Source organism: Natator depressus, chromosome 3 (genome assembly GCF_965152275.1).
Source record: "Natator depressus isolate rNatDep1 chromosome 3, rNatDep2.hap1, whole genome shotgun sequence".
NCBI classification, from domain to species: Eukaryota; Metazoa; Chordata; order Testudines; family Cheloniidae; genus Natator; species Natator depressus.
In genome coordinates this window covers 133,232,168-133,259,388 of record NC_134236.1, presented here as the reverse complement: position 1 = coordinate 133,259,388, position 27,221 = coordinate 133,232,168, and the positions used below count along the sequence as shown (strand labels likewise).

The 27,221-nt window shown below is 42.3% G+C and overlaps 1 protein-coding gene and 1 pseudogene across 3 annotated transcripts in view; both read right to left on the bottom strand.

Moving 5' to 3' along the window:
- LOC141983875 (rRNA methyltransferase 2, mitochondrial pseudogene) overlaps positions 1-23,881 on the bottom strand; it is a 90,637-nt pseudogene extending 66,756 nt beyond the window's left edge.
- The window catches only part of SLC35F3 (solute carrier family 35 member F3), a 265,270-nt gene extending 238,297 nt beyond the window's left edge, over positions 1-26,973 (bottom strand). For 2 of the 3 annotated variants that reach the window (XM_074948856.1, XM_074948853.1), the window contains exons 1-2: positions 26,545-26,973; positions 25,716-25,945 (exon numbers count right to left, since the gene is read on the bottom strand). In XM_074948856.1, coding sequence (XP_074804957.1) covers positions 25,716-25,945; positions 26,545-26,597 — 283 coding nt within the window. In that variant the 5' untranslated portion in view covers positions 26,598-26,973. The remainder of the gene's footprint in view (positions 1-25,715; positions 25,946-26,544) is intronic. The other variant, XM_074948852.1, reaches the window with a different exon arrangement.
- Positions 26,974-27,221: the final 248 nt, after the last annotated feature.

Here is a 27,221-nt window from a genome sequence, read left to right as displayed (position 1 = left end):
GTAAACTTTTGAAAGAACAGCCATAATGTTTTGCTCAGTTATGAATAGTTTTGGGTTATGAACAACCTCCATCCCTGAGATGTTTGTAACTCTGAGGTTCTAGTGCTAGCCATTTCAGAATGCTGAACTAACCTTAATAGTCATAGATTTATCACTAATACTGGTTATGATTTTTACAGCCCAACTGAATGAGATCTATCTGATCCCATATCTGTTACAACTAACTTATTTAGTATTTTTAAAAATTTATTGTACTTCAATATATTCATTGAAGCTTTTGAATTATTTTAAGGTGGTATTTGAATGTTTGAAACTATAATGCACCAGTTGCCAGAATATTAATGTTTCGCCTATGTTCTGCCCTTTCAAAGTTTAATTTTTAAATTCTTATGTTTCACAACTACCTTACAGCCGTCAGGAAGAAACCTGCCCACCGCAGGGTGGGGCTTGCACCTTTTTCCTGAAGTATCTGGGTGCAGAACACTGGACTAGATGTACAACTAGTCTTATCCATTATCGCAATTCCTATCTTCCTACTAAGAATTAATATCACCATAGTAACAGCCTTAACTAGAGAAGAGATACCTCTCTCAGCCTTGGAAGGTCCAGTTCTTCAAGTGGGATGAGCACCATCCCTAAGTAGGTAAGTCTGACTTTGGCTGCTGTAAGCATCCTTAATGAATATCTAAATCCATTCAGATAATACATTTTTGGTAGCTTTACACCCTTTCTTGGGATCTTCAAGATGAATGAACAGTCATCTATAAACCTAAAACATCATGGCCCTTCTCACAACTAGTATATATATATATATAAAGAGAGAGAGAGAGAGCATGCCTGCGCCAACTCAGTCTCCTTGGAGGCTGAGGAACAAGGAGGGTAAAACATTTGCCCAGTTCTGGAGGAAACCAGAAAAGCACTATGGTGCTTCCTATTTATTAGCACAGTGAGACTAACATTAGCATTGACATATTATACTGAATTACACTGTATATATCTATCTACTGCTTATTACTCAATATTAGATTTTTGCAGGTATTTTGAAATTATCATTCAATGCATACGCTGATTCCTGTATAAGAAATCTTCCACCAAATACTACTAAGCATCCGAGCAAGTGATCTTTTCAAGCCTTTAAATATATTATGGATGCTTAGACACTTATTAGTACAACAGCTACAGGAAACTTTCCCTTTCATTGTGGTTTATTCAGGGAAAGTAATGTGAATTTCTTTTCTGCTTCCTTCCCTCCAGAGAGGTTAACCTAGGGGGAAAGAGGAAAGGTAAAAAGCACATTACATTGACTTTTCCATCACACCTCCTAATTAGTTTTCCCTTTTTTCTAGAAACTGCAGTTAGGAGTATAAAGGCTGTATGCATTTTGAAATAACTGGCTGTCAAACAATATAGCATTCACTGCTGAGACTACAAAAATGGCTAATTTAAGGCTATTGTAAAATGCCTACAAATAAGTGGTCTAAGTCTACCATATAAAAGGTAATTGCAGCACATAATTACTGGACTTTTTTCCCCCATTACACTGGGTTCCACCACTGTGTTATTTGGAATAACAGTACATTGTAAAATATAACATGTGCCTTCACATGGGCCAGATTCCCATCACTAAGTGCACCTGGAAGTGCAGGCACCCACCTGTCATCCTGGAGGCTACTACATTCATAAATAGGCTTGGAAGGATTTAATTTTTATTGGAAAATCAAATGTCAGTAAATGTCAATTTCACTGTATACACACACAGACACACACACAGGAAAAAATATTTTCATAGATAATAATCAAAGTTTACAAACAGGCAAAGAAAAATGCTGCTTGTGAACTCATTGGAGTCAATTTCCAGCGATTCAGATTTTTGAATTAGGCTTGTTACAAGTGGACCAGCAAATGAATAGTAAAAACAGGTCTGATTTGTTGATCCAGGATATTTACTTTGTATATTTAGATATATGATGTTTATAATTTGTGTTTTAATGGTTTATAAAAAGTTTACCTTTTTGAATCTCCATGTCTGCTAGCACAATGACTAGGCTTGGCAGAATTAGATTTTTATTTTTAATAATTTAGACTGATTTGTATCATACTTAAAAATAAACATTGATATGAATATATGCTTTATTTTCCCCCATGCACACTCTCAAAAGTAATAGCTGCACTGTTTTAATTTAAACTTGCTTATTTGACTGTGCATCAAAAAGACCTTGCAGTATTAGGATAGCCCAGACAGCATTCATGTCTGGCAAAAGTGTGTGGTTTAGGGGGAAGATGGTAAGGGCAGAACTTAACTCAATTTCTGTTCATATTAAAGGTACGAAGCCTAACTCTGGGAGTTTTAAATGGGATTTGCTTGCAGGCCTATTGAGAAGAATGACATTATCACCACATATAGTTAAATAGCATGGTCATTAAAAATATTGTACAAACTAGCTACTGCATAGCTTCTCTGCCAGCAAAAGATACCCTCATGTACCCAAGAACCTTGTCATCACTAGATTTGTATCAACTATGAATTTGGCCCATTGTGTCTAATATTTCCTCTGTAGCACACCCGACATTTTCTTAGACAGATCTAATGCTCTCTTCTGTTTTGTCTTTTATTTCTTGTGGATACTTCCAGGGATCTGTGTCCCTTAGTAACTTCACCCAGACACTGAACTGAAGTTTTTAAGTCCCCATATTTTATCAGTCTGTAATGTACAATCCCTAGATGCTTTTTTCTAACTAGGCTATCTAAAAGATCATACATGAGTGTATTGTATCACAATATGGAGTCACACAACCAAAATGCCCCCTAATATAAAGGGGCTTGGGCTGGTTGCAGGATATTTTCCCTGAGCAAAATATGGGGTGGTGGAATGTGAGGTTCAAAGGGGGACAGTGACAAAAGCCCACCACTAAGCATAAAAAAAAGGTGACCTTAACTGAAGTCTAGATGTTTTGAGGGAGGGGGGGAAAGGAAAACATTATAGTAGGGTCATAGGAGCAACAAGAGGGAAAACTGTGGGGGAATCTGCTCAACATCTTAGATGTCCACACACAAATGCAAAGAGTATGGGGAATAAGCAGAAAGAACTGGAACTAAGCTAAATCATCACTTTAATTGGCATCAATGAGATTTGGTGGATACATCTCACAACTAGAGTATTGGTATAGAGGGGTATAGCTTGTTTAGGACGGAGAAACAGGGTAAAAAGAAAGGAAGTGTGGCTATATACATAAAAATGTATACACTTGTTCTGAAGTCCAGAAGGAGGTGAGACACAGACCAGTTGAAAGTCTTTGGGTGAAGAGGCGATGTCATGGTAGGGGTCTACTATAGACCACTAAATCAGGAGGAGGAGGTGGATATAGCATGTCTAAAACAAACAACAAAATATACAAAGCACAAAACTTGGTAGTAATGAGGGACTTCAATTACCCAGATATCTGTTGGAAAATTAATAACACAAAAACACAAAATGTCCAATAAGCTCTTGGAATGTATTGGGGACAACTTCTTGTTTCACATGGTAGAGGAAGTAACCAGGCAAACTGCCATTTTAGACTGGATTCTGACTAACAGGGAGGAACTGGCTGCAAATCTAAATAGTGAAGGCAATTTGGGTGAACGTGATCATGAAATGATAGATTTCATGTTTCTAAAGAAAGGAAGTTGTGAAAGCAGCAGAATAAAGACAATGGTTTTGTATTTGTAGTGTTTGTATGTGTAGAGCCTTGTAGGGGCTTTGTGCTGGGACAGAAGCTGAGCCCTGGTTAGGGGGCGGGGCTTCTCTGACCGGGGGTCCTAAAAGGTAGCCAGCCAGTCAGGCAACTGCACAGACAGCTGCAGCAGCACAGGAGCCAGCAAACAGAGCTGTAAACAGGGGAGTCTGAGTGGGAGTTTGTAAGGGGAGTTTGTCTTGTGGTGCTTGTTTGGGATTTGGTTTTGCTGTGGGTGGTGGTGTTTTGGTCTGGTTTGTGTTTCCCAGATTAACAGGGTTTAGGTGGGAAGGCTATGACAGATACAGAGGCAGCAGTGGGAGTGACCCCTGTAGTGGAAGACACAATGGGGATGACTAGATGTGGAAGCTGCGGTATGTACATGATCCTGGAGGGGGCACCTGGTAAGAGATTTGTCTGTATGAAATGCTGTCTGATAGAGCTGATGGAGGAAAAGATCCAAGGTTTGGAGATGCAAGTGGAAAGTCTAGCTGAGTTTAGGAAGGGCTTTGAGCAGATTATGGAGCAAAGACATGAGGTATCTGAAGGGAAAAGCTCAGACTTGCAAATGGAAGCAGGGCTGGGGAATTCTGAGGGGAGAGTGGGTGAGGAAAGTGGTCAGTGGAAGCATGAGACTAAAAGAACCAGGCAGAGGAAAAGATGGGCTAGTGAAGGAGAAATAGAGCTCAAGAACAGATTTGCAGAGTTGGAAGATGAAGAAGGGGCTCAGCAGGTAGGTGAAGGTGGAAGGGCAAGGAAGAAGAGAAGAGCGGCTAGTCCTATAGGAAAAGGGGAAGAGTCAATGGAGACTACACCAAATATGAGCCCCAGGAGGATACAGGATGGGTTGAAGAGGATTACAAGGGAGAATAGGAATGGAAAGAACTTGCAGCCAGAGGGAACAGGAGATAGACTGGAGAATAGCACCTTCATCAGGAAAAGGCAGGTCTATGTGATCGGGGACTCCCTACTGAGAAGAATAGACAGGACTGTAACCAGAGCTGATCCAGAGAATAGAAGGGTGTGCTGTCTTCCAGGTGCTAAGATACGGGATGTAGATCTGAGGTTGAAAAGGATCCTAAAGGGAGCAGAAAAGAATCCCCTAATTATCCTTCATGTGGGAACAAATGATACGGCTAGATTCTCGCTGGAAAGTATTAAGGGAGACTATGCTAGGCTGGAGAAGACACTTAAGGAAATCGAGGCTCAGGTAATCTTTAGTGGGATTCTGCCTGTTCCTAGAGAAGGGCAACAAAGGTGTGACAAGATTATGGCTATCAACAGATGGCTTAGGCAGTGGTGCTATAAGGAGGGCTTTGGGATGTATGGCCACTGGGAGGCATTCATGGACAGAGGACTGTTCTCTTGGGATGGACTTAGACTTCTAGGATGGAGGCTGGCACAACTGATTAAGAGAGCTTTAAACTAGGAATTAGGGGGAGATGGTTGGGAGATGTCCAGGTAATCTCCATGCCGGATTTTAGCATTGAGATGGAAGAAAACAAAGTAAGAAAGGATACAGCCATGGGTAGGAGAATGTATATAAGGAGGAAGGGCAGTGTGGATACCGGTCTAATAGGTTATACTGGCTGTAGAATGACCATGCCTAATAGAGTACAGAATGTGAGCGAGGCCAAACAGCAAAATTAAGATGTTTGTACACCAATCCAAGGAGCCTAGGTAACAAAATGGAGGAACTAAAGCTACTGGTGCAGGAAGTGAAACCAGATATTATAGGGATAACAGAAACATGGTGGAATAGAAGTCATGACTGGACTACAGGTATTGAAGGGTATGTGCTGTTTAGGAAAGACCGAAATAAAAGTAAAGGTGGTGGAGTAGCATTGTATATCAGTGATGAGGTAGAATGTAAAGAAATAAGAAGCGATGGAATGGATAAGACAGAGTCCATCTGGGCAAAAATTACATTGGGGAAGAAAACTATAAGAGCCTCCCCTGAGATAGTGCTTGGGGTGTGCTATAGACCACCGGGATCTAATTTGGATATGGATACAGCCCTTTTTAATGTTTTTAATAAAGTAAATACTAATGGAAACTGCGTGATCATGGGAGACTTTAACTTCCCAGATATAGACTGGAGGACGAATGCTAGTAATACTAATAGGGCTCAGATTTTCCTAGATGCAATAGCTGATGGATTCCTTCATCAAGTAGTTGCTGAACCAACTAGAGGGAATGCCATTTTAGATTTGGTGTTGGTGAGCAGTGAGGACCTCATAGAAGAAATGGTTGTAGGGGATAATCTTGGTTCAAGTGATCATGAGCTAATTCAGTTCAAACTGAACGGAAGGATTAACAAAAATAAATCTGCAGCTAGGGTTTTTGATTTCAAAAGGGCTGACTTTCAAAAATTAAGGAAATTAGTTAGGGAAGTGGATTGGACTGAAGAACTTATGGATCTAAAGGCAGAGGAGGCCTGGGATTACTTTAAATCAAAGCTGCAGAAGCTATCGGAAGCCTGCATTCCAAGAAAGGGGAAAAAATTCATAGGCAGGAGTTGTAGACCAAGCTGGATGAGCAAGCATCTCAGAGAGGTGATTAAAAAAAAGCAGAAAGCATACAGGGAGTGGAAGATGGGAGGGATCAGCAAGGAAAGCTACCTTATTGAGGTCAGAACATGTAGGGATAAAGTGAGACAGGCTAAAAGTCAAGTAGAGTTGGACCTTGCAAAGGGAATTAAAACCAATAGTAAAAGGTTCTATAGCCATATAAATAAGAAGAAAACAAAGAAAGAAGTGGGACCGCTAAACACTGAGGATGGAGTGGAGGTCAAGGATAATCTAGGCATGGCCCAATATCTAAACAAATACTTTGCCTTAGTCTTTAATAAGACTAAAGAGGATCTTAGGGATAATGGTAGCATGACAAATGGGAATGAGGATACGGAGGTAGATATTACCATACCTGAGGTAGAAGCGAAACTCAAACAGCTTAATGGGACTAAATTGGGGGGCCCAGAAAATCTTCATCCAAGAATATTAAAGGAATTGGCACCCGAAATTGCAAGCCCATTTAGCAAGAATTTTTAATGAATCTGTAAACTCAGGAGTTGTACCGTATGATTGGAGAATTGCCAACATAGTCCCTATTTTTAAGAAAGGGAAAAAAAGTGATCCTCGTAACTACAGTCCTGTTAGTTTGACATCTGTAGTATGCAAGGTCTTGGAAAAAATTTTGAAGGAGAAAGTAGTTAAGGACATTGAAGTCAATGGTAAATGGGACAAAATACAACATGGTTTTACAAAAGGTAGATCGTGCCAAACCAACCTGATCTCCTTCTTTGAGAAAGTAACAGATTTTTTAGACAAAGGAAACGCAGTGGATCTAATTTACCTAGATTTCAGTAAGGCGTTTGATATCGTGCCACTTCTTGGTGGAATTATTAGTTAAATTGGAAAAGATGAGGATCAATAGGAACATTGAAAGGTGGATAAGGAATTGGTTAAAGGGGAGACTACAACGGGTCCTACTGAAAGGTGAACTGTCAGGCTGGAGAGAGGTTACCAGTGGAGTTCCTCAAGGATCAGTTTTGGGACCAATCTTATTTAATCTTTTATTACTGACCTCGGCACAAAAAGTGGGAGTGTGCTAATAAAGTTTGCGGATGATACAAAGCTGGGAGGTATTGCCAATTTAGAAAAGGACCGGGATATCATACAGGAGGATCTGGATGACCTTGTAAACTGGAGTAATAGTAATAAGATGAAATTTAATAGTGAGAAGTGTAAGGTCATGTATTTAGGGATTAATAACAAGAATTTTAGTTATTAGCTGGGGACGCATCAATTAGAAGTAACGGAGGAGGAAAAGGATCTTGGGGTATTGGTTGATCATAGGATGACTATGAGCCACCAATGTGATATGGCTGTGAAAAAAGCTAATGCGGTCTTGGGATGCATCAGGAGAGGTATTTCCAGTAGGGATAAGGAGGTTTTAGTACCGTTATACAAGGCACTGGTGAGAGCTCACCTGGAATACTGTGTGCAGTTCTGGTCTCCCATGTTTAAGAAGGATGAATTCAAACTGGAACAGGTACAGAGAAGGGCTACTAGGATGATCCGAGGAATGGAAAACTTGTCTTATGAAAGGAGCTTGGCTTCTTTAGCTTAACTAAAAGAAGGTTGAGGGGAGATATGATTGCTCTCTATAAATATATCAGAGGGATAAATACTGGAGAGGGAGAGGAATTATTTAAGCTTAGTACTAATGTGGACACAAGAACAAATGGATATAAACTGGCCACCAGGAAGTTTAGACTTGAAATTAGACAAAGGTTTCTAACCATCAGAGGAGTGAAGTTCTGGAATAGCCTTCCAAGGGAAGCAGTGGGGGCGAAGGATCTATCTGGCTTTAAGATTAAACTTGGTAAGTTTATGGAGGAGATGGTATGATGGGATAACATGATTTTGGTAATTAATTGATCTTTAAATATTCATGGTAAATAGGCCTAATGGCCTGTGATGGGATGTTAGATGGGGTGGGATCCGTTACCCAGGAAAGAATTTTCTGTAGTATCTGGCTGGTGAATCTTGCCCATATGCTCAGGGTTTAGCTGATCGCTATATTTGGGGTCGGGAAGGAATTTTCTTCCAGGGCAGATTGGCAGAGGCCCTGGAGGTTTTTCGCCTTCCTCTGTAGCATGGGGCACAGGTCACTTGCTGGAGGATTCTCTGTTCCTTGAAGTCTTTAAACCACGATTTGAGAACTTCAAAAGCTCAGACATAGGTGAGGTTTTTCAGGAGTGGGTGGGTGAGATTCTGTGGCCTGCATTGTGCAGGAGGTCAGACTAGATGATCATAATGGTCCCTTCTGACCTTAGTATCTATGAATCTATGAATGGACTTCAAAGAAGCAGACTAACAAACTCGGAGAACTGGTATCTAAGGTCCCATCAGAAGAAAATCTAGGGGAAAAGAAGTTGAGAGCTGGCAGTTTCTCAGAGACAATATTAAAGGCACAACTGCAAATTAACCTGATGGGAAAGGAAAGATAGCAATAATAATAAGAGACCAAGCGTCCCCCAGGAGCTCTTTAATGACCTGAAAATCAAAAAGGAATCCTACAAAAAGTGGAAACATGGATAAATTACTAAGGATGAGTACAAAAGTATACCACAAGAACACAGGGACAAAATCAGAAAGGCTAAGGCATAAACTGAGTTACACCTAGCAAGGGACATAACAGGCAATAAGAAAAGGTACTTCAAATACATTAGAAGCAAAAGAAAGGCAAAGGCCTACTACTAAGCAGTGGAGGAGAACTAATAAGGGATCACACCAAGAAGGCTAATGATTTAATGCCTGTTTTGCTTTTTTAGTGAATTGTGACCAGATGCTTAATCAAAGTAATATTAACAAAAAGGGGGAAGGAACACAAGCCAAAATAGGGAATGAACAGTTTAAAGAATACACAGATAAGTTAGGTGTATTCAAGTCATCAGGGCCTGACAAAATTCACCCTAGAGTATTTAAGAAACTAGCTGAATGAATCTTGGAAGAGTTTGTGATTACCTCTGAGAATTCACAGAGGACAGGTGAGGTCCTAGAGGACTGGAGAAGGGCAAACATAGTACCTATCTTTAAATAGAGGAACAAAGAGGAACCAGAGAATAGAAACTAGAATAGTCAGCCTAACTTCGATCTCTGGAAAAATACTGGAACAAATTATTAAACAATCAATTTGTAAGCACATAGCGAATAATAGGGCAATAAGGAATAGGCAACATGGCTTTGTCAAGAACGAATCATTTCAAACCTAGCTAATTTCCCTCTTTGACAGTGTTAATGGCCTAGTGGATGGGGGAAAGCAGTAGACATGATATATCTTGATTTTAGTAAGTCTTCTGACACAGTCCAATATGATATTTTCATAAGCCAACTAGGGAAATGTCATTTAGATGAAATTACTGTAAACTGGGGGCACAACTGATTGAAAGACCATACTCAAAGAGTAGTTATCAACAGTTCACTTCCAACAGGGAGGATGTATAGCTAGTGAGGGGGCTGTCGTGGGTCTGTTACTTTTCAACATTTTCATTAGTGACTTGGATAATGGAGTAGAGAATATGCTTATAAAATTGCAGATGACACCAAGATGGGAGCGGTTACAAGCACTTTGGAAGACAGGATTAGAATTCAAAATGACCTTGACAAATTGGAGAAATAGTCTGGTCTGAAATAGTACAAAGTACTACACTTAGGAAGGAAAAATCAAAACGTACAAATATAAAACATTGAATAACTGGATCGTCTGTAGTACTGCTGAAAAGGACCTGGGTATTATAGCGAATCACAAATTAAATATAATCCAACAACATGAATGCAGTTGTGAGAAAGGCTAATAACCTGGGTGTATTAACAGGACTTTTGTAAGAAAAGACATGGAAGGTAATTGTCCTGCTCCACTCAGCACTGGTGAGAGCTCAGCTGTTCAGTTCTGAGTGTCACTCTTTGTCCACATTTGTCTTAAACTGGACAGAGTCCAGAGGAGAGCAACAAAAATGATAGAAGGTTCAAAAATCCTGACCTGTGAGGAAAGATTAAAAAAAACTTGGCATGTTTAGTTTTGAGAAAAGAAGACTGAAGGGGACCTGACAATCTTCAAATATGTTAAGGGCTATTATAAGGAGAACACTGATTAATTGTTCTCCATGTCCACTGAACATAGGACATGAAGTAATGGGCTTAATCTGCTGCAAGAGAGATTTAGGTTAGATATTATGAAAAACTTTGTAAGTATAAAGATTGTTAAATTCTGGAATTCCCTCTTCCATTGTGGAATCCCCCTCACTGGAGGTTTTTAAGAACACGTTGGACAAACACCAGTCAGAGATAGTCTAGGTATATTTAATCTTGCATCAGTGGATGGACTAGATGAGCTCTTGACTTTCTCCCAGCCCCACACTTCTATGATTTATGTTTTATTCTTAAATGTTAAATGGGCAACTGCATTTACTGCACAGTACAGTCTTTTGTTCTAAGTCTGTTTATGTTTGCATTTTGTAATTTTTCATATTAGTTCCTAGAGCTTATCTAGAACTTTTAATAAATAATAAAAATAAATCAGTGACTTCTAGCTTGTTGCCATTCAGAAACAACCCCTATTTATCATTTTCAACCCTATTCTCATTAATTTACACCTCTTATGCTAATTCACATAAGACACAAATCCCCCATTTCTTCCTGTGCTTTTGGAGAAGCCTTTTTGGGGATCAGCTAGGCCTCCTCATTGTGTTTTCTCAAAAAAGCTCCACAGCTTGCTCTGTGTTCTGTCCTGTAGGCCATCAGTGTCTAGTAAGACACTGATCCTTCTCAGACACCTTCTCTCATCTGTCTGATTTTTAACCATTTGTTTCCAGACTGGCACTATGCAAATTATTTTTTGTATTCAATTGAGTTTTTTTCATTCTAAATAATACATGTTAAGCTTATGTGATGGACACTATCTTGGCCGACTATGGGTACTGAGCCAGGGACCTCCAGAGCTAAAAGCATGAGTTTCTATAGCTTGAACTAAGAAGCCAGATTCTGTAGCTGGTCCTCGTAACAAACTCAAATCATCTGTAGATCACACGCAGAAGGGGACACGGGTTACACTGATTGTTCACGCAGTCCTGAAAGGCTTGGTTCAGTAGGCAATCCCATACGTTGCACTGGGATGGACTAGAATAAATGATCTGCAAGAGCTATGCTTCCCTATTCTTTCCTTGATCCCTTTTTAAAAGTGATATACCTACAGGCTAAAGAGAAATGAAGGTTTCCTCTCCTGGTTTTTCTATGCTTTGCAACAGAGAATGATGTAAGGATTTTCTACTTTACCCTCTGCGGCTTTATGGTCAGGATTTGCTGTCTTGGAAGAGAGGGGATGTAACACCCACTTCACCTGTCATTGGGTGCTGCTGGCTGTTTATTCCCACCCCTCTGTGCTGCCTCTGCTGGCTTTATGTTGTCTACCCTGTATGGAGACACACAGTTCCTCTTCCTGTGTATTGCCTTCTATTACTATAACTGCACAGTGCAGCTGGCTTTTGATTTTCACTGTCCTGTAGGATCACTTGAATGAAAGGGGTGGCTAATATTTGTCTGTTTTATGATGACAGTTCCATGACTGATGACATGAAACAAATTAAAAATAAAGAAAAATAAAACCTGTCCTGCTTATTTTGGTCATAGAAAGAATGGAGAACCATATTTTCTTGGACAAATATATTTGAGATCTAGGTTATCCTACTGATCATAAATAATTTTTTCGTAACCTTCTTCCCTTAGGCATAAGAAAACTCAAAGCCTCCCTGTTTCCCTCCAGCTCTAACATTTAGTCCATCATTTGTCTTATTTGGCCTTCTATAGACTATTCATTATGGGCCTGAATCTGTTAACCTTGCTTAGGTTGAGTAGTACTTTCCCTCACAAGAAATCCCACTAAAATCAATAACAGCACAAACAATGCACTTAGTTTGAAATGTGTTTTATCCTTAAGGAAAGGCACTTCTGACAAGGAAAGTATCAAACAGTGAATTAAAATCCTGCTGCAATGTTTAATTCACAGCACAAAAATGATAACCAATCAAAATGGACATTTGGTTGATTTGAGAAAAATAAACCAAACACAATTTTTTAACCTCAAAATTAGTAATAACTTGCATAAGATAAATAGCAAAAAAACTCAGAAACAACCACAAAACTATAAACACATTTTCTTAAGACACAAACTAATTTGGCTGTTTAACCCAGGTGCTATGTTTTGGATTATATTATGATTCTGGAAAAGAAACAAGACTGCCCTGATGGAAAAAGTAAACAGAAACTTTAATGAAAGCACAAATAAAATCAACAAATGTTAGGTCATTTTAGCTATGCAGTTTCCCATAACTACCCAGGGAATCCATGTATTTATGAAACTGAATGGAAACACTTCTGTTTGCATAGAAAAATATTGTTTCTTCATATACAAATGAACTGTCAGTGGACTGTATAATAGTGATACTTAGTAGTAATCGTCTAGATATAGATAACTATTATGCCAAATTTAATTGCATTGTGAGTTAGTTGAGAATATTATTTTTGAATCTTCAGCAAAAATGTGATATTAATACTTGTTAAAGGGAGACTATGTCAGGACAATAAATATAATAGAAGCTTCAAAGATGCAAACTTACACATTTGAATAACTTTATGCACACCAACAGTCTATGACTAAAGTTGCTAACATGCATTTTTGTGCGATTAAGACCTATGTGCTGAAAATATTGTTTTAAATATCAAAATATTTCCTTTGAACTCTGTATTCTAAACTCCTCAGCGGCATAGCTCCAGAGAACAAAATGAAGTTAAATCAAGGATAAATTTAGTCAAACTCCTTTAAAACAAAAAGCAGACACATCATGCACTAGGGAAATATCACCTAGGACTCACAGCCTGGAGAATTCACAGGTATTACTTTGGCCACTGAACAGTATCCCCATTGTTTCATGACTACAACAGAAACATAATGAAAGTGATAAAAGAAGTGGGAAATGAAAACAATATAAAGTTTAAACTGTGCTCACTAGTTAATCCCAAGAATTTATGAATACAAAAGGTGTAGGAAAATTATTTAAATCAATAGCAGGTAAAAAGAAATGTCCTAATTAAGGTTCTAAATTTCTCCCATAAAGAAGTTACCGATTAAAATCTTTCTAATGAGATGGTAGAATTATTAGGTCTATAAAAAAAGCAGAAAAAAAAAGAGAAAAGTTCCAATGTTGGATACTGTCAGAAAAATACCATAGATCCCAATTAAATTCAATCCTATGTAGTTCTTTTTTTTTTTCGCTCTTAAAGTTGGCTGCCAGTGGAGTCTTACAGTGAAATCTATTGAGAATAGCTGGTTGGCAGCACAACTGGTTCAACCTTGCACTGTTTAAAAAAGACAGATGTGAAGTGAAAGAAGCTATCACAGAATCCAGTGTCATTTCGTACCTCCCAGTTACTACACAGTGTATAGCAATTCAGTTGGAGGAGCTACTGTGTCCTGTCCTGGGGAGATACATAAGGCTTAACAATGCCTCCTATATCCATTCAAGGTCTGGGATAAGTTCCTCAGGCTAAATTCCTCCTATTGTGCTATGCTTCCCAGCCCTTTTTGATTTATACCAGGGGTGGCCAAACTTACTGACCCTCCGAGCCACATACGATAATCTTCAGAAGTTCAAGAGCTGGGGCACACCAGCTGGAGCGGGCTTCTGCCCTGGGGTGGGATGGTGGAACTGGGGGCTTCTGCCCTGCTCCAGCTGAAGCCCGTAGCCCGCCACCCTGCCACAGGGCAGAAGCCCCAAGCTTCCCCCGCATCTGGTAGATGGAGTGCGTATGGGGTTTCCGTGAGCAGCACTTTAACTATAAAAGAGCCGCATGTGGCTCGCGAGCCACAGTTTGGCCACCCCTGCTTTATGCCAACCTCACACTCACATAATTCCCACAGAAGTCAGTATGTGCACGGCTTGATGTAAAGGCAAAATTCTGGTTATTAATAATGTAAGTGATTTTGGTTAATGCCATACAGCCAAGTATCATCCTCTTCCCCGAAAACTAAACATGGCGCCAACTCTCTCCTGCCCCAAGACCCATTCAGAGAAGATGGGGGTGGGGCCAGTCAGGGAGTCAGTGATAGCTCCCTGGCTCTCAAGCTGCTTCAGCCCAGCATGAGTTGAAGTGGCCACTAGGCTCCCATAACTTACATCAGATAGTTATGGTCCCTGAGGGACCACAGGCCCGTTAAGGATTGCAGAGCACAAGTACACAATGTTCCATTCCTCTGCACCAGGGAGCTGGCTACCCTAGTTTACGTTAGCTGAGCACAACTAGGGGAATATTCTCAAATGGCCAGCTGGGATCAGATTCTTGCCACTTTGCACTGCCTGAGGGGCACAAAGCCACCCAGAACAGGGGGGCAAGAATCTGGCCTTATAATAGTACCTGGTGTTTATGAAGACAGTAAAAAGCTCCAGCTGAAACCAAACATAGTACAAGCAGGCACTGTACATTATTCTCTCCAGAATGCTGCCAACTCACCACACTCCTGACACACAACATCTACTCCATTCTTGGGCATGTGTGAAGGTTTGTGAATGCTTCCCTAGCAAACTGTGTGGTGGTCAGTAATCCATTAAGGACTATGATTAGACCAGAAAACTCATTTTCATGTTGGACCTAAATACATTGGAGGCTCAATCCTAATCTTTGTTCAAGAAAAACTTCCATCAACTTCAGTGAGAATTTCACCTGAGTAAAGACTGCAATATTATGACTTTAAAATAAAATCTGAAAGGTCAGAGGTCAATGCATTAATCTGAAGCCAACTAGTCTTCACTAGACAGACTTTAAACTTGAATTAGACATTCCTCTAAGACATCCTTTGTATTATTTATACTTTTTTGTGGTAGATAGATTTAAGAAAACCAAAATCCAACAAGTTACATAAAATCATATTTAAACTTTGTCTTCCCTTTACTGCCATTTTGTATTTCTTCCAGAACATTTTAATGCTCCCCCACCACCCACCATCATCATCTGTGTTTCTATCTGCAAAGAATTCCATCTTTTATACCATCCTACCCGACAACAGACTGTGAAAAGATCAAGCCTGTTTATCATTAACCTCTTTAATATTCAATGCTTTGGTTCACCTATTAATGTAGCTTGTTTCCTCCATTTAAAATGCAATGTTATATACACTTAAGGAGGTACTATGTTTTGATCAATGTATTTTTCAATGTATTATTGATTGTTATCTTGGATGTGTCAATTAGTAGATTTCATTCTTGGTCTCAGAATAGAGAGAGAGAGAGAGAATTAGTGAAAGAGAGAGACTGTGTATGTACATATGAGTATACATATTTCCCCCCCTCCCACTTATATGCAGAGTCCAGTATATGTAGCTTCCTGGGGACAAGGAAGGAGAAATATTCCTCTTTCCCTTTGTTATAGATGCTCCTAACCCATCTCAGGACAAAATATGTAGTAGTAATTAAATAGGAAGTGCAGGATGAAAGAAAATTAAAATTGCACATCTGTTAAAGGTAGTAAATTATTCTATATTTTAAATAGAGTTCTTCAATAGGGTTCAGGATCTTTTAAAAAAATGTATGGGTAAGTATAATTGGATGCAGTTGCCTTAGGAACAGGTGTTCAGTGCATAGCACTTAGAATGAGTGTGCATAGCAGGCAAATTCAAAGACCTAAACCTGGAGGGTGAAATCCTGGTTCTATTGAAGTTAAGGCCAAAACTCCCATGGATTTTAGGGGAGCCAGGATTTCACCCGAAGACTTTTCCACTCCTATATTTATTTGCAATATTGTCCTTTGTATGAGGGTGTGATAGAAAGGAATATTTTAACAACTTTTTGAGGCAGAAATGCTCTTTTAAAGGAATGAAGGGGGCAAAGGGGGCTTCCATTTTCCTTGTGCAATAATTTCATCAAGAGAGGAACAGTGCTCAGCGAGTCATAAAACACTGACTTTACATTGTTTAGAGATTGCATTTCTGCTGCATTTCTCTTAAACAGAGAAAGCATATTACATTTTCTTGTAAAGTGTTAAATGACGATGTAAAAGAATCTGAAATGCAGAAAAGAGGAACACTGTCTGGTACACAAGACTAATGATTAAGTAATAGCAATATCAAAGCTTCCTCTAGAAAATATTATGTAAAATCCTCTCCACATCCAGAGATTTCCAGGAGTAAGTACAAAATCCCTACATTATTTGCTGGAATTATTTCCAGTGAAATTTAATTTCTGGTACACATACCACAGAAGGTTAAGAAGTGTTGCTGCCATACAAAATTCAAAACCTAGTTCTGTTATAAGCAGTTTTTTGTAGAAAATACACATTATTTCATGTTACCATGCTTTATTCCCCATTTTTATTTCTATTTAGAGAAGTATTGGTGCCTATAGAAGTTCAGTAATCACCAGAAGGTACACCCTTCCCAATGTGGCAAATAAGTTAGTATACATTTAGAATAACATAGTTGAACTATGTTTCTACAAATTGCAGAAAATGTAGAACTAAAGTAATTGCAGATATTAAAAAGTACATTCCTAAATACATTGTAATATTTGAAACAATATTTATTTTATTCTGTGCTCCTGCATCAGCAACAGGAAGATGATGATGATTTCAAAAGAACTAATGTAATCATTAATTGACTTTTCTGTCTAATTAGTTTGTTAAGCACCTAAGGCTTGGATTCCGCATTTCTTCCCCATGCAATCTGAATTTAGAAGAGCTGCAACTCAGGTTTTAGCCTCCTGTGACATCACCATTCAGGCCTTCCAAACATATGCAAAGACCTCCAACAAAACAGAATTTAGGATGAGATTCTGTGGTGTGCCTCCCAGAGATGTACACAAAACTTGCAGCCGGCAGCATGGGATGGGGGTGGCAGCTAAAGTAGTTTCAAATCACCTTTGTGCTCTCTCGATTCTGGGCTGGTCTACAGTCACCAGCGTAAAGAGAGAGCCCTCAGAACCTGCTCAAGTTACAGTAGCTTGCCCAGTCTCTCTTATGGGCCACAGTTCTGCCCAGAATTTCCACATACATAAATAGCACACTACAGAAGATATCAGATTTAATTAAAGCTGCATGAAGAAATCTGTAACGCAATTGATGTGTTTGTTAAAAATCAATGACCATTCCATAGTCCTTTTCTTTCCTTGAAAATGAAAGACACAAGATAAAAATGTCTATTCAGAGTCTACTCAAAAATGGTAGTCAGCCAGAACTGAACAGTTATTACAATGTTGCTATGACAGCAAATAATTGAAATAATTTCTTAATTTTTGATTAACAGGGATCAGTATCCTAATAGAGAACACCGTCTCTGTATTGTTCTTTGTGTTACTCCATCTCGTTCCTTATGCACCCTAAAATCTTCCTTGCTTTTTTGACAGCAGCTGCACTTTTTTTAAGCAGAAGTCTTCATTGAGCAGTCTACAGTGACATTCAGGTCCCTTTCCTTGGTTGATATGGTTATTGTTAGCACAGAACTTTGTAAGGTGTATCAATAATTTAAATGTCCCCCCTCCCCAATGTGCATTGCTTCACCTTTATAACATTAACTTTCATTTGCCATGATTTTGTCTCTTCATCTAGCTTGATTAGGTCAATTTTCATAATGGCAAAAGCCAGTCTCTTTTTTGATTCATGACAATACTTTGCCTCTAACTTCATGTCTCCTTAGTCTCTTTAGTAGCCTCTTGTGAGGGACCCTGTCAAAGGACTTCTGAAAGTCTAAATAAATTAGCCCTGGTCTACACTAGGAGTTGAGGTCGAATTTAGCAGTGTTAAATCGATTTAACCCTGCACCCATCCACACGACGAAGCCCTTTTTTTCGACTTAAAGGGCTCTTAAAATCGATTTCCTTACTCCACCCCCGACAAGGGGATTAGCACTGAAATCGGCCTTGCTGGGTCGAATCTGGGGTACTGTGGACGCAATTAGATGGTCTTGTCCTCTGGGAGCTATCCCAGAGTGCTCCATTGTGACCGCTCTGGACAGCACTCTCAACTCAGATGCACTGGCCAGGTAGACAGGAAAAGGCGTGCGAACTTTTGAATTTCAATTTCCTGTTTGGCCTGCATGGCAAGCTGCAGGTGAGTGCAGAGCTCATCAGCAGAGATGACCATGATGGAGTCCCAGAATTGCAAAAGAGCTCCAGCATGGACCGAATGGGAGGTACGGGATCTGATCGCTCTATGGGGAGAGGAATCCGTGCTATCAGAACTCTGTTCCAGTTTTCGAAATGCCAAAACATTTGTCAAAATCTCCCAGGGCATGAAGGAGAGAGGCCATAACAGGGACCCGAAGCAGTGCCGCGTGAAACTTAAGGAGCTGAGGCAAGCCTACCAGAAAACCAGGGAGGCAAACGACCACTCCAGGTCACAGCCCCACACATGCCGCTTCTATGATGAGCTGCATGCCATTTTAGGTGGTTCAGCCACCACTACCCCAGCCATGTTGTTTGACTCCTTCAATGGAGATGGAGGCAACATGGAAGCAGGTTTTGGGGACGAGGAAGACGATGATGATGAGGTTGTAGATAGCTCACAGCAAGCAAGTGGAGAAACCGGTTTTCCCAACAGCCAGGAACTGTTTCTCACCCTGGACCTGGAGCCAGTACCGCCCGAACCCACCCAAGGCTGCCTCCCGGACCCGCCAGGCGGAGAAGGGACCTCTGGTGAGTGTACCTTTTAAAATACTATACATGGTTTAAAAGCAAGCATGTTTAATGATTAATTTGCCCTGGCATTTGCGGCTCTCCTGGATGTACTCCCAAAGCCTTTGTAAAAGGTTTCTGGGGAGGGCAGCCTTATTTCATCCACCATGTAGGACACTTTACCACTCCAGGCCAGTAGCGCGTACTCGGGAATCATTGTAGAACAAAGCATTGCAGTGTATGTTTTCTGGCATTCAAACAACATCCATTCTTTATCTCTCTGTGTTATCCTCAGGAGAGTGATATCATTCATGGTCACCTGGTTGAAAAAGCGTGCTTTTCTTAAGGGGACATTCAGAGATGCCCGTTCCTGCTGGGCTGTTTGCCTGTGGCTGAACAGAAATGTTCCCCGCTGTTAGCCACGGGGAGAGGGAAGGGGTGAGGGGCTAGCCACGTGGTGGGGGGAGGCAAAATGCAACCTTGGAATGAAAGCACATGTGCTATGTATGTAATGTTAACAGCAAGGTTTACCGTGAAAGAGTGTACCCATTGTTCCATAAAATGTGTCTTTTTAAATACCACTATCCCTTTTTTTTTCCTCCACCAGCTGCATGTGTTTCAAGGATCACAGGATCTTCTCCTTCCCAGAGGCTAGTGAAGATTAGAAGGCGAAAAAAACACACTCGTGATGAAATGTTCTCTGAGCTCCTGCTGTCCTCCCACACTGACAGAGCACAGACGAATGCGTTGAGGCAGACAATGTCAGAGTGCAGGAAAGCACAAAATGACCGGGAAGAGAGGTGGCGGGCTGAGGAGAGTAAGTGGCAGGCTGAAGCTGAAAGGTGAAGCTGAAAGGTGGCGGCAGCATGATGAGAGGAGGCAGGATTCAATGCAGTGGCTGCTGGAGGATCAAACTAATACGCTCCAGCATATGGTTGAGCTGCAGGAAAGGCAGCTGGAGCACAGACCGCCGCTACAGCCCCTGTGTAATCAACCGCCCTCTTCCCCAAGTTCCATAGCCTCCTCACCCAGATGCCCAAGAATGCGGTGGGTGGGGCCTCTGGCCACGCAGCTACTCCACCCCAGAGGATTGCCCAAGCAACAGAAGGCTGGCATTTAATAAGTTTTAAAGTGCTGTGTGGCCTTGTCCTTCCCTCCTCCATCACCCCTCCCGGTGCTTCTCTCCTCCACTACCCCTCCCGGGCTACCTTGGCAGTTATCCCCCTATTTGTGTGATGAATTAATAAAGACTGCATGAATGTGAAGCAACAATGACTTTATTGCCTCTGCAAGCGGTGATCAAAGAGAGGAGGGGAGGGTGGTTAGCTTACAGAGAAGTAGAGTGAACCAAGGGGCGGGGGGTTTCATCAAGGAGAAACAAATAGAACTTTCACACCGTAGCCTGGCCAGTCAAGAAACTGGTTTTCAAAGCTTCTCTGATGCGCACCGCACCCTCCTGTGCTCTTCTAACCGCCCTAGTGTCTGGCTGTGCGTAACCAGCAGCCAGGCGATTTGCCTCAACCTCCCACCCCACCATAAACGTCTCCCCCTTACTCTCACAGATATTGTGGAGCGCACAGCAAGCAGTAATAACAGTGGGAATACTGGTTTTGCTGAGGTCTAACCGAGTCAGTATACTGCGAGAGCGCGCTTTTAAACATCCAAATGCACATTCTACCACCATTCTGCACTTGCTCAGCCTGTAGTTGAAACAGCTCCTGACTACTGTCCAGGCTGCCTGTGTACAGCTTCATGAGCCATGGCATTAAGGGGTAGGCTGGGTCCCCAAGAATAACTATAGGCATTTCAACATCCCCAACGGTTATTTTCTAGTCTGGGAATAAAGTCCCTTCTTGCAGCTTTTGAAACAGACCAGAGTTCCTGAAGATGTGAGCGTCATGTACCTTTCCCGGCCGTCCCACGTTGATGTTGGTGAAATGTCCCTTGTGATCCACCAGAGCTTGCAACACTATTGAAAAACACCCCTTGCAGTTTATGTACTCGCCGGCTTGGTGCTCCGGTGCCAAGATAGGGATATGGGTTCCGTCTATCGCCCCACCACATTTAGGGAATCCCATTGCATCAAAGCCATCCACTATGACCTGCACATTTCCCAGGGTCACTACCCTTGATATCAGCAGATCTTTGATTGCGTTGGCTACTTGCATCCCAGCAGCCTCCACAGTAGATTTGCCCACTCCAAACTGATTCCCAACTGACCGGTAGCTGTCTGGCGTTGCAAGCTTCCACAGGGCTATTGCCATTCGTTTCTCAACTGTGAGGGCTGCTCTCATCTGGATATTCATGTGCTTCAGGGCAGAGGAAAGCAAGTCACAAAGTTCCATGAAAGTGCCCTTACGCATACGAAAGTTTCGCAGCCACTGGGAATCGTCCCAGACCTGCAACACTATGGGGTCCCACCAGTCTGTGCTTGTTTCCCGGGGCCAGAATCGGCGTTCTACAGCATGAACCTGCCCCATTAGCACCATGATGCCTGCATTGCCAGGGCCCGTGCTTTGAGAGAAGTCTGTGTCCATGTCCTCATCACTCTCATGACATCGCCTACTCGCCCGGTTTCGCATTGCCAGGTTCTGGTGCTGCATATACTGCTGGATAATGCGTATGGTGTTTAATGTGCTCCTAACTGCCAAAGTGATCTGAGCGGGCTCCATGCTTGCCGAGGTATGGCATCTGCACAGAAAAAAGGTGCAGAACGATAGTCTGCCGTTGCTCTGACGGAGGGAGGGGCGACTGACAACATGGCTTACAGGGTTGGCTTACAGGGAATTAAAATCAACAAAGGGGGTGGCTTTACATCAAGGAGAAACAAAAACAACTGTCACACAGAATGGCCCTCTCAAGGATTGAACTCAAAATCCTGGGTTTAGCAGGCCAATGCTCAACCCACTAAGCTATCCCTCCCTCTCGTATTTCAGGCAGGACTTCATGGAGGGAGGGATGGAGGGGGGAGCAAATGAATACAAAACAAATCTGGTCTATTTCTTGTTTTGATCCACTCCATCTATCTTTTACATCTTTGGCTGGCAGCAGACGGTGCAGAAGGACTGCAAGCCATCCACATCTCCTGCCTGCTCACCACAAGATGGTACAATAGGACTGCCTGCAGGACTAAAGAGAATGACCTGGTCGAGTCACTCCTAATTTAGTCCCTGCACCTATATCTGCCCAGGCGCTCCTGACCGACCCTACCGAGGCGGCCAGGAGCACCCCGGACATGATGAAGATGGTTTTCAGGCCTATTGTACCGTCTGCTGCCACAAGGCAATGGGTTGCTGCTGCTGTGTAGCAATGCAGTACCATGTCTGCCAGCACCCAGGAGACATACGGTGACAGTGAGCTGAGCGGGCTCCATGCTTGCCGTGGTATGGCGTCTGCACAGGTAACTCAGGAAAAAAAGTCACGAAACAATTGTCTGCCGTTGCTTTCACAGAGGGAGGGAGGAAGGGAGGGCCTGATGACATGTACCCAGCACCACCCACAACAATGTTTTTTGCCCCATCAGGCATTGGGATCTCAACTCAAAATTCCAATGGGCAGCGGAGACTGCGGGAACTGTGGGATAGGTACCCACAGTGCAGCACTCCGGAAGTCGACACTAGCCTCGGTACTGTGGAAGCACTATGCCGAGTTAATGCACTTAATGCATTTAGAGCATTTTGTGTGGGGACACACACAATCGACTATATAAAAACAATTTCTAAAAAAACGATTTCTATATATTCAACCTAATTTCGTAGTGTAGACATACCCTTAGATAAACTATATGAGTCTAAATAATAACATGAGGAATTGCTTACTATTATAAGCAACAGGTGCACAATCTGGTCCTAGATGCTAGACTTTCAGTAACAAAAATGTCATTGGTGATGGAGGTGGCTTAAAAGGGGCTGCAGGGAAATGAAATCTGATTTATATATTCACAAGCTAAGAACTCGATCATCAACTAGTTTCCTACAGAGCACCCACACTCAATTCATTATCTTCATTATTATTTATATGGTGCAAACAGTATCTAGACTTTTTACAGACATATATAATAAGAAGACAGGATTCCTACCCAAAGAGTTTACAATTTAATTTTAATGTAAATTATTTTTGTTCACAGTATGTAGTCCAGGAGTTTTCAAACTGGGGGTTGGGACCCCTCAGGCGGTCGCGAGGTTATTACATGGGGGGTTGCGAGCTGTCAGCCTCCACCCAAACCCCCGCTTTGCCTCCAGCATTTATAATGGTGTTAAATATATAAAAAAGTGTTTTTAATTTATAAGGGGGGGTCGCAGTCAGAGGCTTGCTATGTGAAAGGGGTCACCAATACAAAAGTTGGAAAACCACTGACCTAGTCTGATTAAACCTGGCCACTTAAAATGTAAAAGGCTCCTTATCTCATGACCACTTCCATGAGTCAAAATAAAGGAGTTTTTAAAAATGTTTTCCGAGTGTTGATATAAAACCAGCCTTCTAGTTTTGCTGATTTATCTAACTTACATGCATTCGGCCACATCCCCTGCTGATGTAAATTAAAGTAGCTCCCTTGGAGTCATGCCAAGTAACGCTCGCTAGAGATGTAAATAATCTTTTCTACATTTCTATCAACAGACTTATAAAATATGGTTGTTGTTATCTTTTTAGTTTGTGAAATGGGTTCACATCATAGGTAAAATTATTCTGAGGTAGATTTTTTTTTTAAATCCTCAGAAAAGTTGTATATTTATTTCCCACCATTATAAGTCTAAGATGTCATTTGTTATTTTTTTTAATTGCTATGGAGAACACACTTTTGAAGGCCAAGTTTTGGCTCACAATTAACTTTTACGGTGGAGTTATAAATGTCAACAATAGATTATAACTGAGCAGCTGAAAATGACTTTTACTATTTTAGAAGGATCATCCGCAGTAACTCACCATGAATTCAATTGGACTATTAGTCATGGTGTCAGATAGGAACATTAATATCCAACTCAGAAGTTGGCACCCATACATGGTCTGATCACAGGATCCAATAACTTTGCATAGATGAATGGTCCCAGTGAAGTCTATGGGACTATTCTTGAAGAAAGGTGCAACTCCCTGTGAGTAAGGGCAGCAAAATCAGACTCTTAGAATAGTAATAACCATAGAAAAATACAATAAACTGGTTTTACACAAAAACTATTATGACCTTATCTGCTAACTCATATTCTAACATCCTGCAATAGTGTTTTAATGAGTTGCTGATGGCTCATGAAAAACAGAAAAATACAGTATAACACGTTTTTTGTATCTTTCCCCTTTATTATTAAGTGCATTGGCAATCAGATAATCCAAGGGTGAATGCATTAGAAATGCATACAATGAACAAAGACGTCTTTTGTCAAAACCAGTTTTCCACCAAAATCATGATCCTCTAGTAGAATAATATTTTTACAACAGAAAACTGTGATGTTCTGAACAGTATTGACTTCCACACAAGAGCAAATGAATTCTTAAAAACTGTTACTACATGCAGTCATCTTTGGTAATGATGAAAAATGGAAGACCAATGTTACACAAGTTATACAACTATATGTTATAGAAGTATGAATATTTCCAACATGTTTATTAAAGCTTTTCAAGATATCATCACAGCGTATGAAGAGAAACCCAGCTTTACATCCCTATACACTATAATAAGTTTCTCGCCAAAGTTTATGAACATGCAGACAGGAAGCTGTGTTGGAAAGGGTAAATATATTTTAATTCAGGGAAAAGTTTAATTCCTGCGAAAACACAATGATCCTTCAAGATAGTAGGGAGAGGATATTGAATAATATATTACTTTCAAAAACTAAAACAGGTTTAAAAAGCTCCAGTGCACCCAAGCAATTGTCACAAATAAGCTGATCATTATACTTCACTCATGGCATCAGCAACACAGAGAGCAATATTTTTAATACTGAATTTAATATGATTCACACCAAATCACTCAGAGCATGATTTTACGCAAAAAATTAATACTATATGTGCTAAATCCCTTCGCAGAGAATGAAAGCATTTCTTTAAATCTTTCAACTTAGACATTTTAATAAAGTGATAAAATATCATTTTCAGTATAAAAGATGCAAACTTTAACCTACATGTAAAGTAATGATTTACTTAACGATGTTATGCCACAGCAACCATTTGTAATGTTCACATTTGTCTTGAGTTCCAGCACTAAACTGAAATCCCTTTGCCCAAAGCTAACATGTTTTCTATAATCACCAGCATTTTTCCTAATAAGGAGAAAGTTCAAATGATTAAATCTCACACTAATCTGTATTGAATTGATCACAATGCCACCACCTAGTGCCACCTCAAACACAGTCAGAGTATAGGCAACTTTTTCTACTGTTCAGCACTGAATTAGCTATCAATCTCATCAGACCACAAACGTCAAAGGGCAAAGCAGCAGTTTATAAAGTAAACATAGTTAAACCTACCAAATAAAGGAAAGAGAATATTTTAGAGGAAACTACAAAACTGACAAAGATGATATGATCCAGTTTAGGAAAAAGGAGGGTAGTAAATAAAATTAGGCAGTTAATTTCCATCCCTCCAAATTGCTGGGACATTGAAGTAGTAATGTGAGGGGTTGCCACAGAGAAGGGGAGAGGGGGTTAAATCCAGAGTGTAATGCAAGCCCTGCCCCACACCCTGCAGGCAGCTTGAGAAGAGGCTGTTGCTGCTGCAGCAGACAAAGTTGAGGGCGAAAGGGAGGAGTGTTGCGACCGCTGGTAAGAAGAGAAGGAATAAACAAGGGACTTACTTTTGTAGCTGGCAGCCCAGGGCTGATAGCCATAATACCCGGTAATCCGCAGAATCCTTTCCTCGATGGGAGTGAGCCCCACGGAAGCACTGGGGAGATCTTCCACGGATCGGGACCATTTCAAATCCTCTTTGATCGCCTCATCCACCACCAGGTATTTGAGCTGCCGGAGCTGCGGGCTGATGTCTGACAGCCTCCTGGGGCTGACATCTGGAGATCTCCTCATGCCACTGGAAAGGCAGGAAAGGGACGTGAACACGGCCCGGTAACAGCTGAGGTGCTGGGAGGTGCCGAGCGCTGACCTGGCGAAGGAAGGGACGGGAGCTCCCCTTTCGCCCCCCAATAAGTGTACAGGGGCCAAGAGGGGCTGGGCACTGCCCGGGCCGGGAGAAGGGAAAGCGCCCCTCTGCCAGCCACTCCGACACCCCCCCCCCCCGCGCTGCCTATTGAGAAAGGGGCAAAAATGCTGAGCGCGGACCCCACAAACAGCTGATCCCCCCGCAAACAATAGGGCTCCAGCACAAGTTTAGCATTGTCTAAAGCACCCCAAGAAGAACTCCCTTGCCCAGGTGCGCAGCCTGCGGCGTTTGGCTCCCGGCCTCCCGGGGAGATGGGGGCAGGAGTACCGGGAACTTCGCGTGTTGCCCCCCATCCCCCACAAGACTGGGACCCCCCCATTGGGATTGACCCTCAGATCCCCCCCGGGAACCCGAGCGTGGGATAGCGGGCAGCACAGCTGGGCGCCTCCTGCCGCTGCAGGTACCTGGTCCCCTTCCCGGTGCAACAGAAGGGAGCGCCCTGCCCGCGCCGCCCCGGGGGTGATACTCACATTGCGGCGGTCTTGCCCCTCGCCGTGCCGTTGGGAAACTCTCGGATCCCCATAGGGAAGAGCAGGGGTGGAGTGGGGGCTCCCAGACTTCAGGAAAAGGTGCAGCCGGGGGCTGTCACCGGCCGATCGGACAGAGAAGAAGAAGGGGGCAGGGGCCGGGGCCGCAGGCGCTGCAGAGGGGCTGCCAGGGCTTGCACCGGCAGCTGGAGAAGCGGGGCGCGAAGTGCCCAGATTGCGGCTGCTGCTGCGGAATCTGCCGCCGCCGCAGGTGCGTCTCCCGTCCCCAGCGGAGGCCAGGTGCCGGCTGGCTGCTGCCGCCGCGGAGCCTGTGTTAGGGGATGGAGGGAAGGGCTCCGCGCCCGCTCCCCACCCCCTTCCCCGGGCAGGGCAGGGCTTGGCTTGGCTTTCCCGCGCTCCTCCGGCTGGGGGGGCCGCAGCCCAGTTCCCGACTTTTCCTCCTGCGCCGCCTGTGGCCGTCCCGCTCGCTTCAGACTGGGGGGGAGGGGGGGGCAGGCAGCGCTGCCGCCGCAGCTGCTGCGAGGGCGGGCGCGGCAGGGGCTGGGAGGCGACCAGAGGCACCTGTCCGCGGGCCCCGGCTCCTCAGGGTGGGCGGGCTTCTGGCGCTCAGCTGCGGCGAGGGGGGGGGGGGGGGACCCTGGCAAATGCAGGGACTGAAC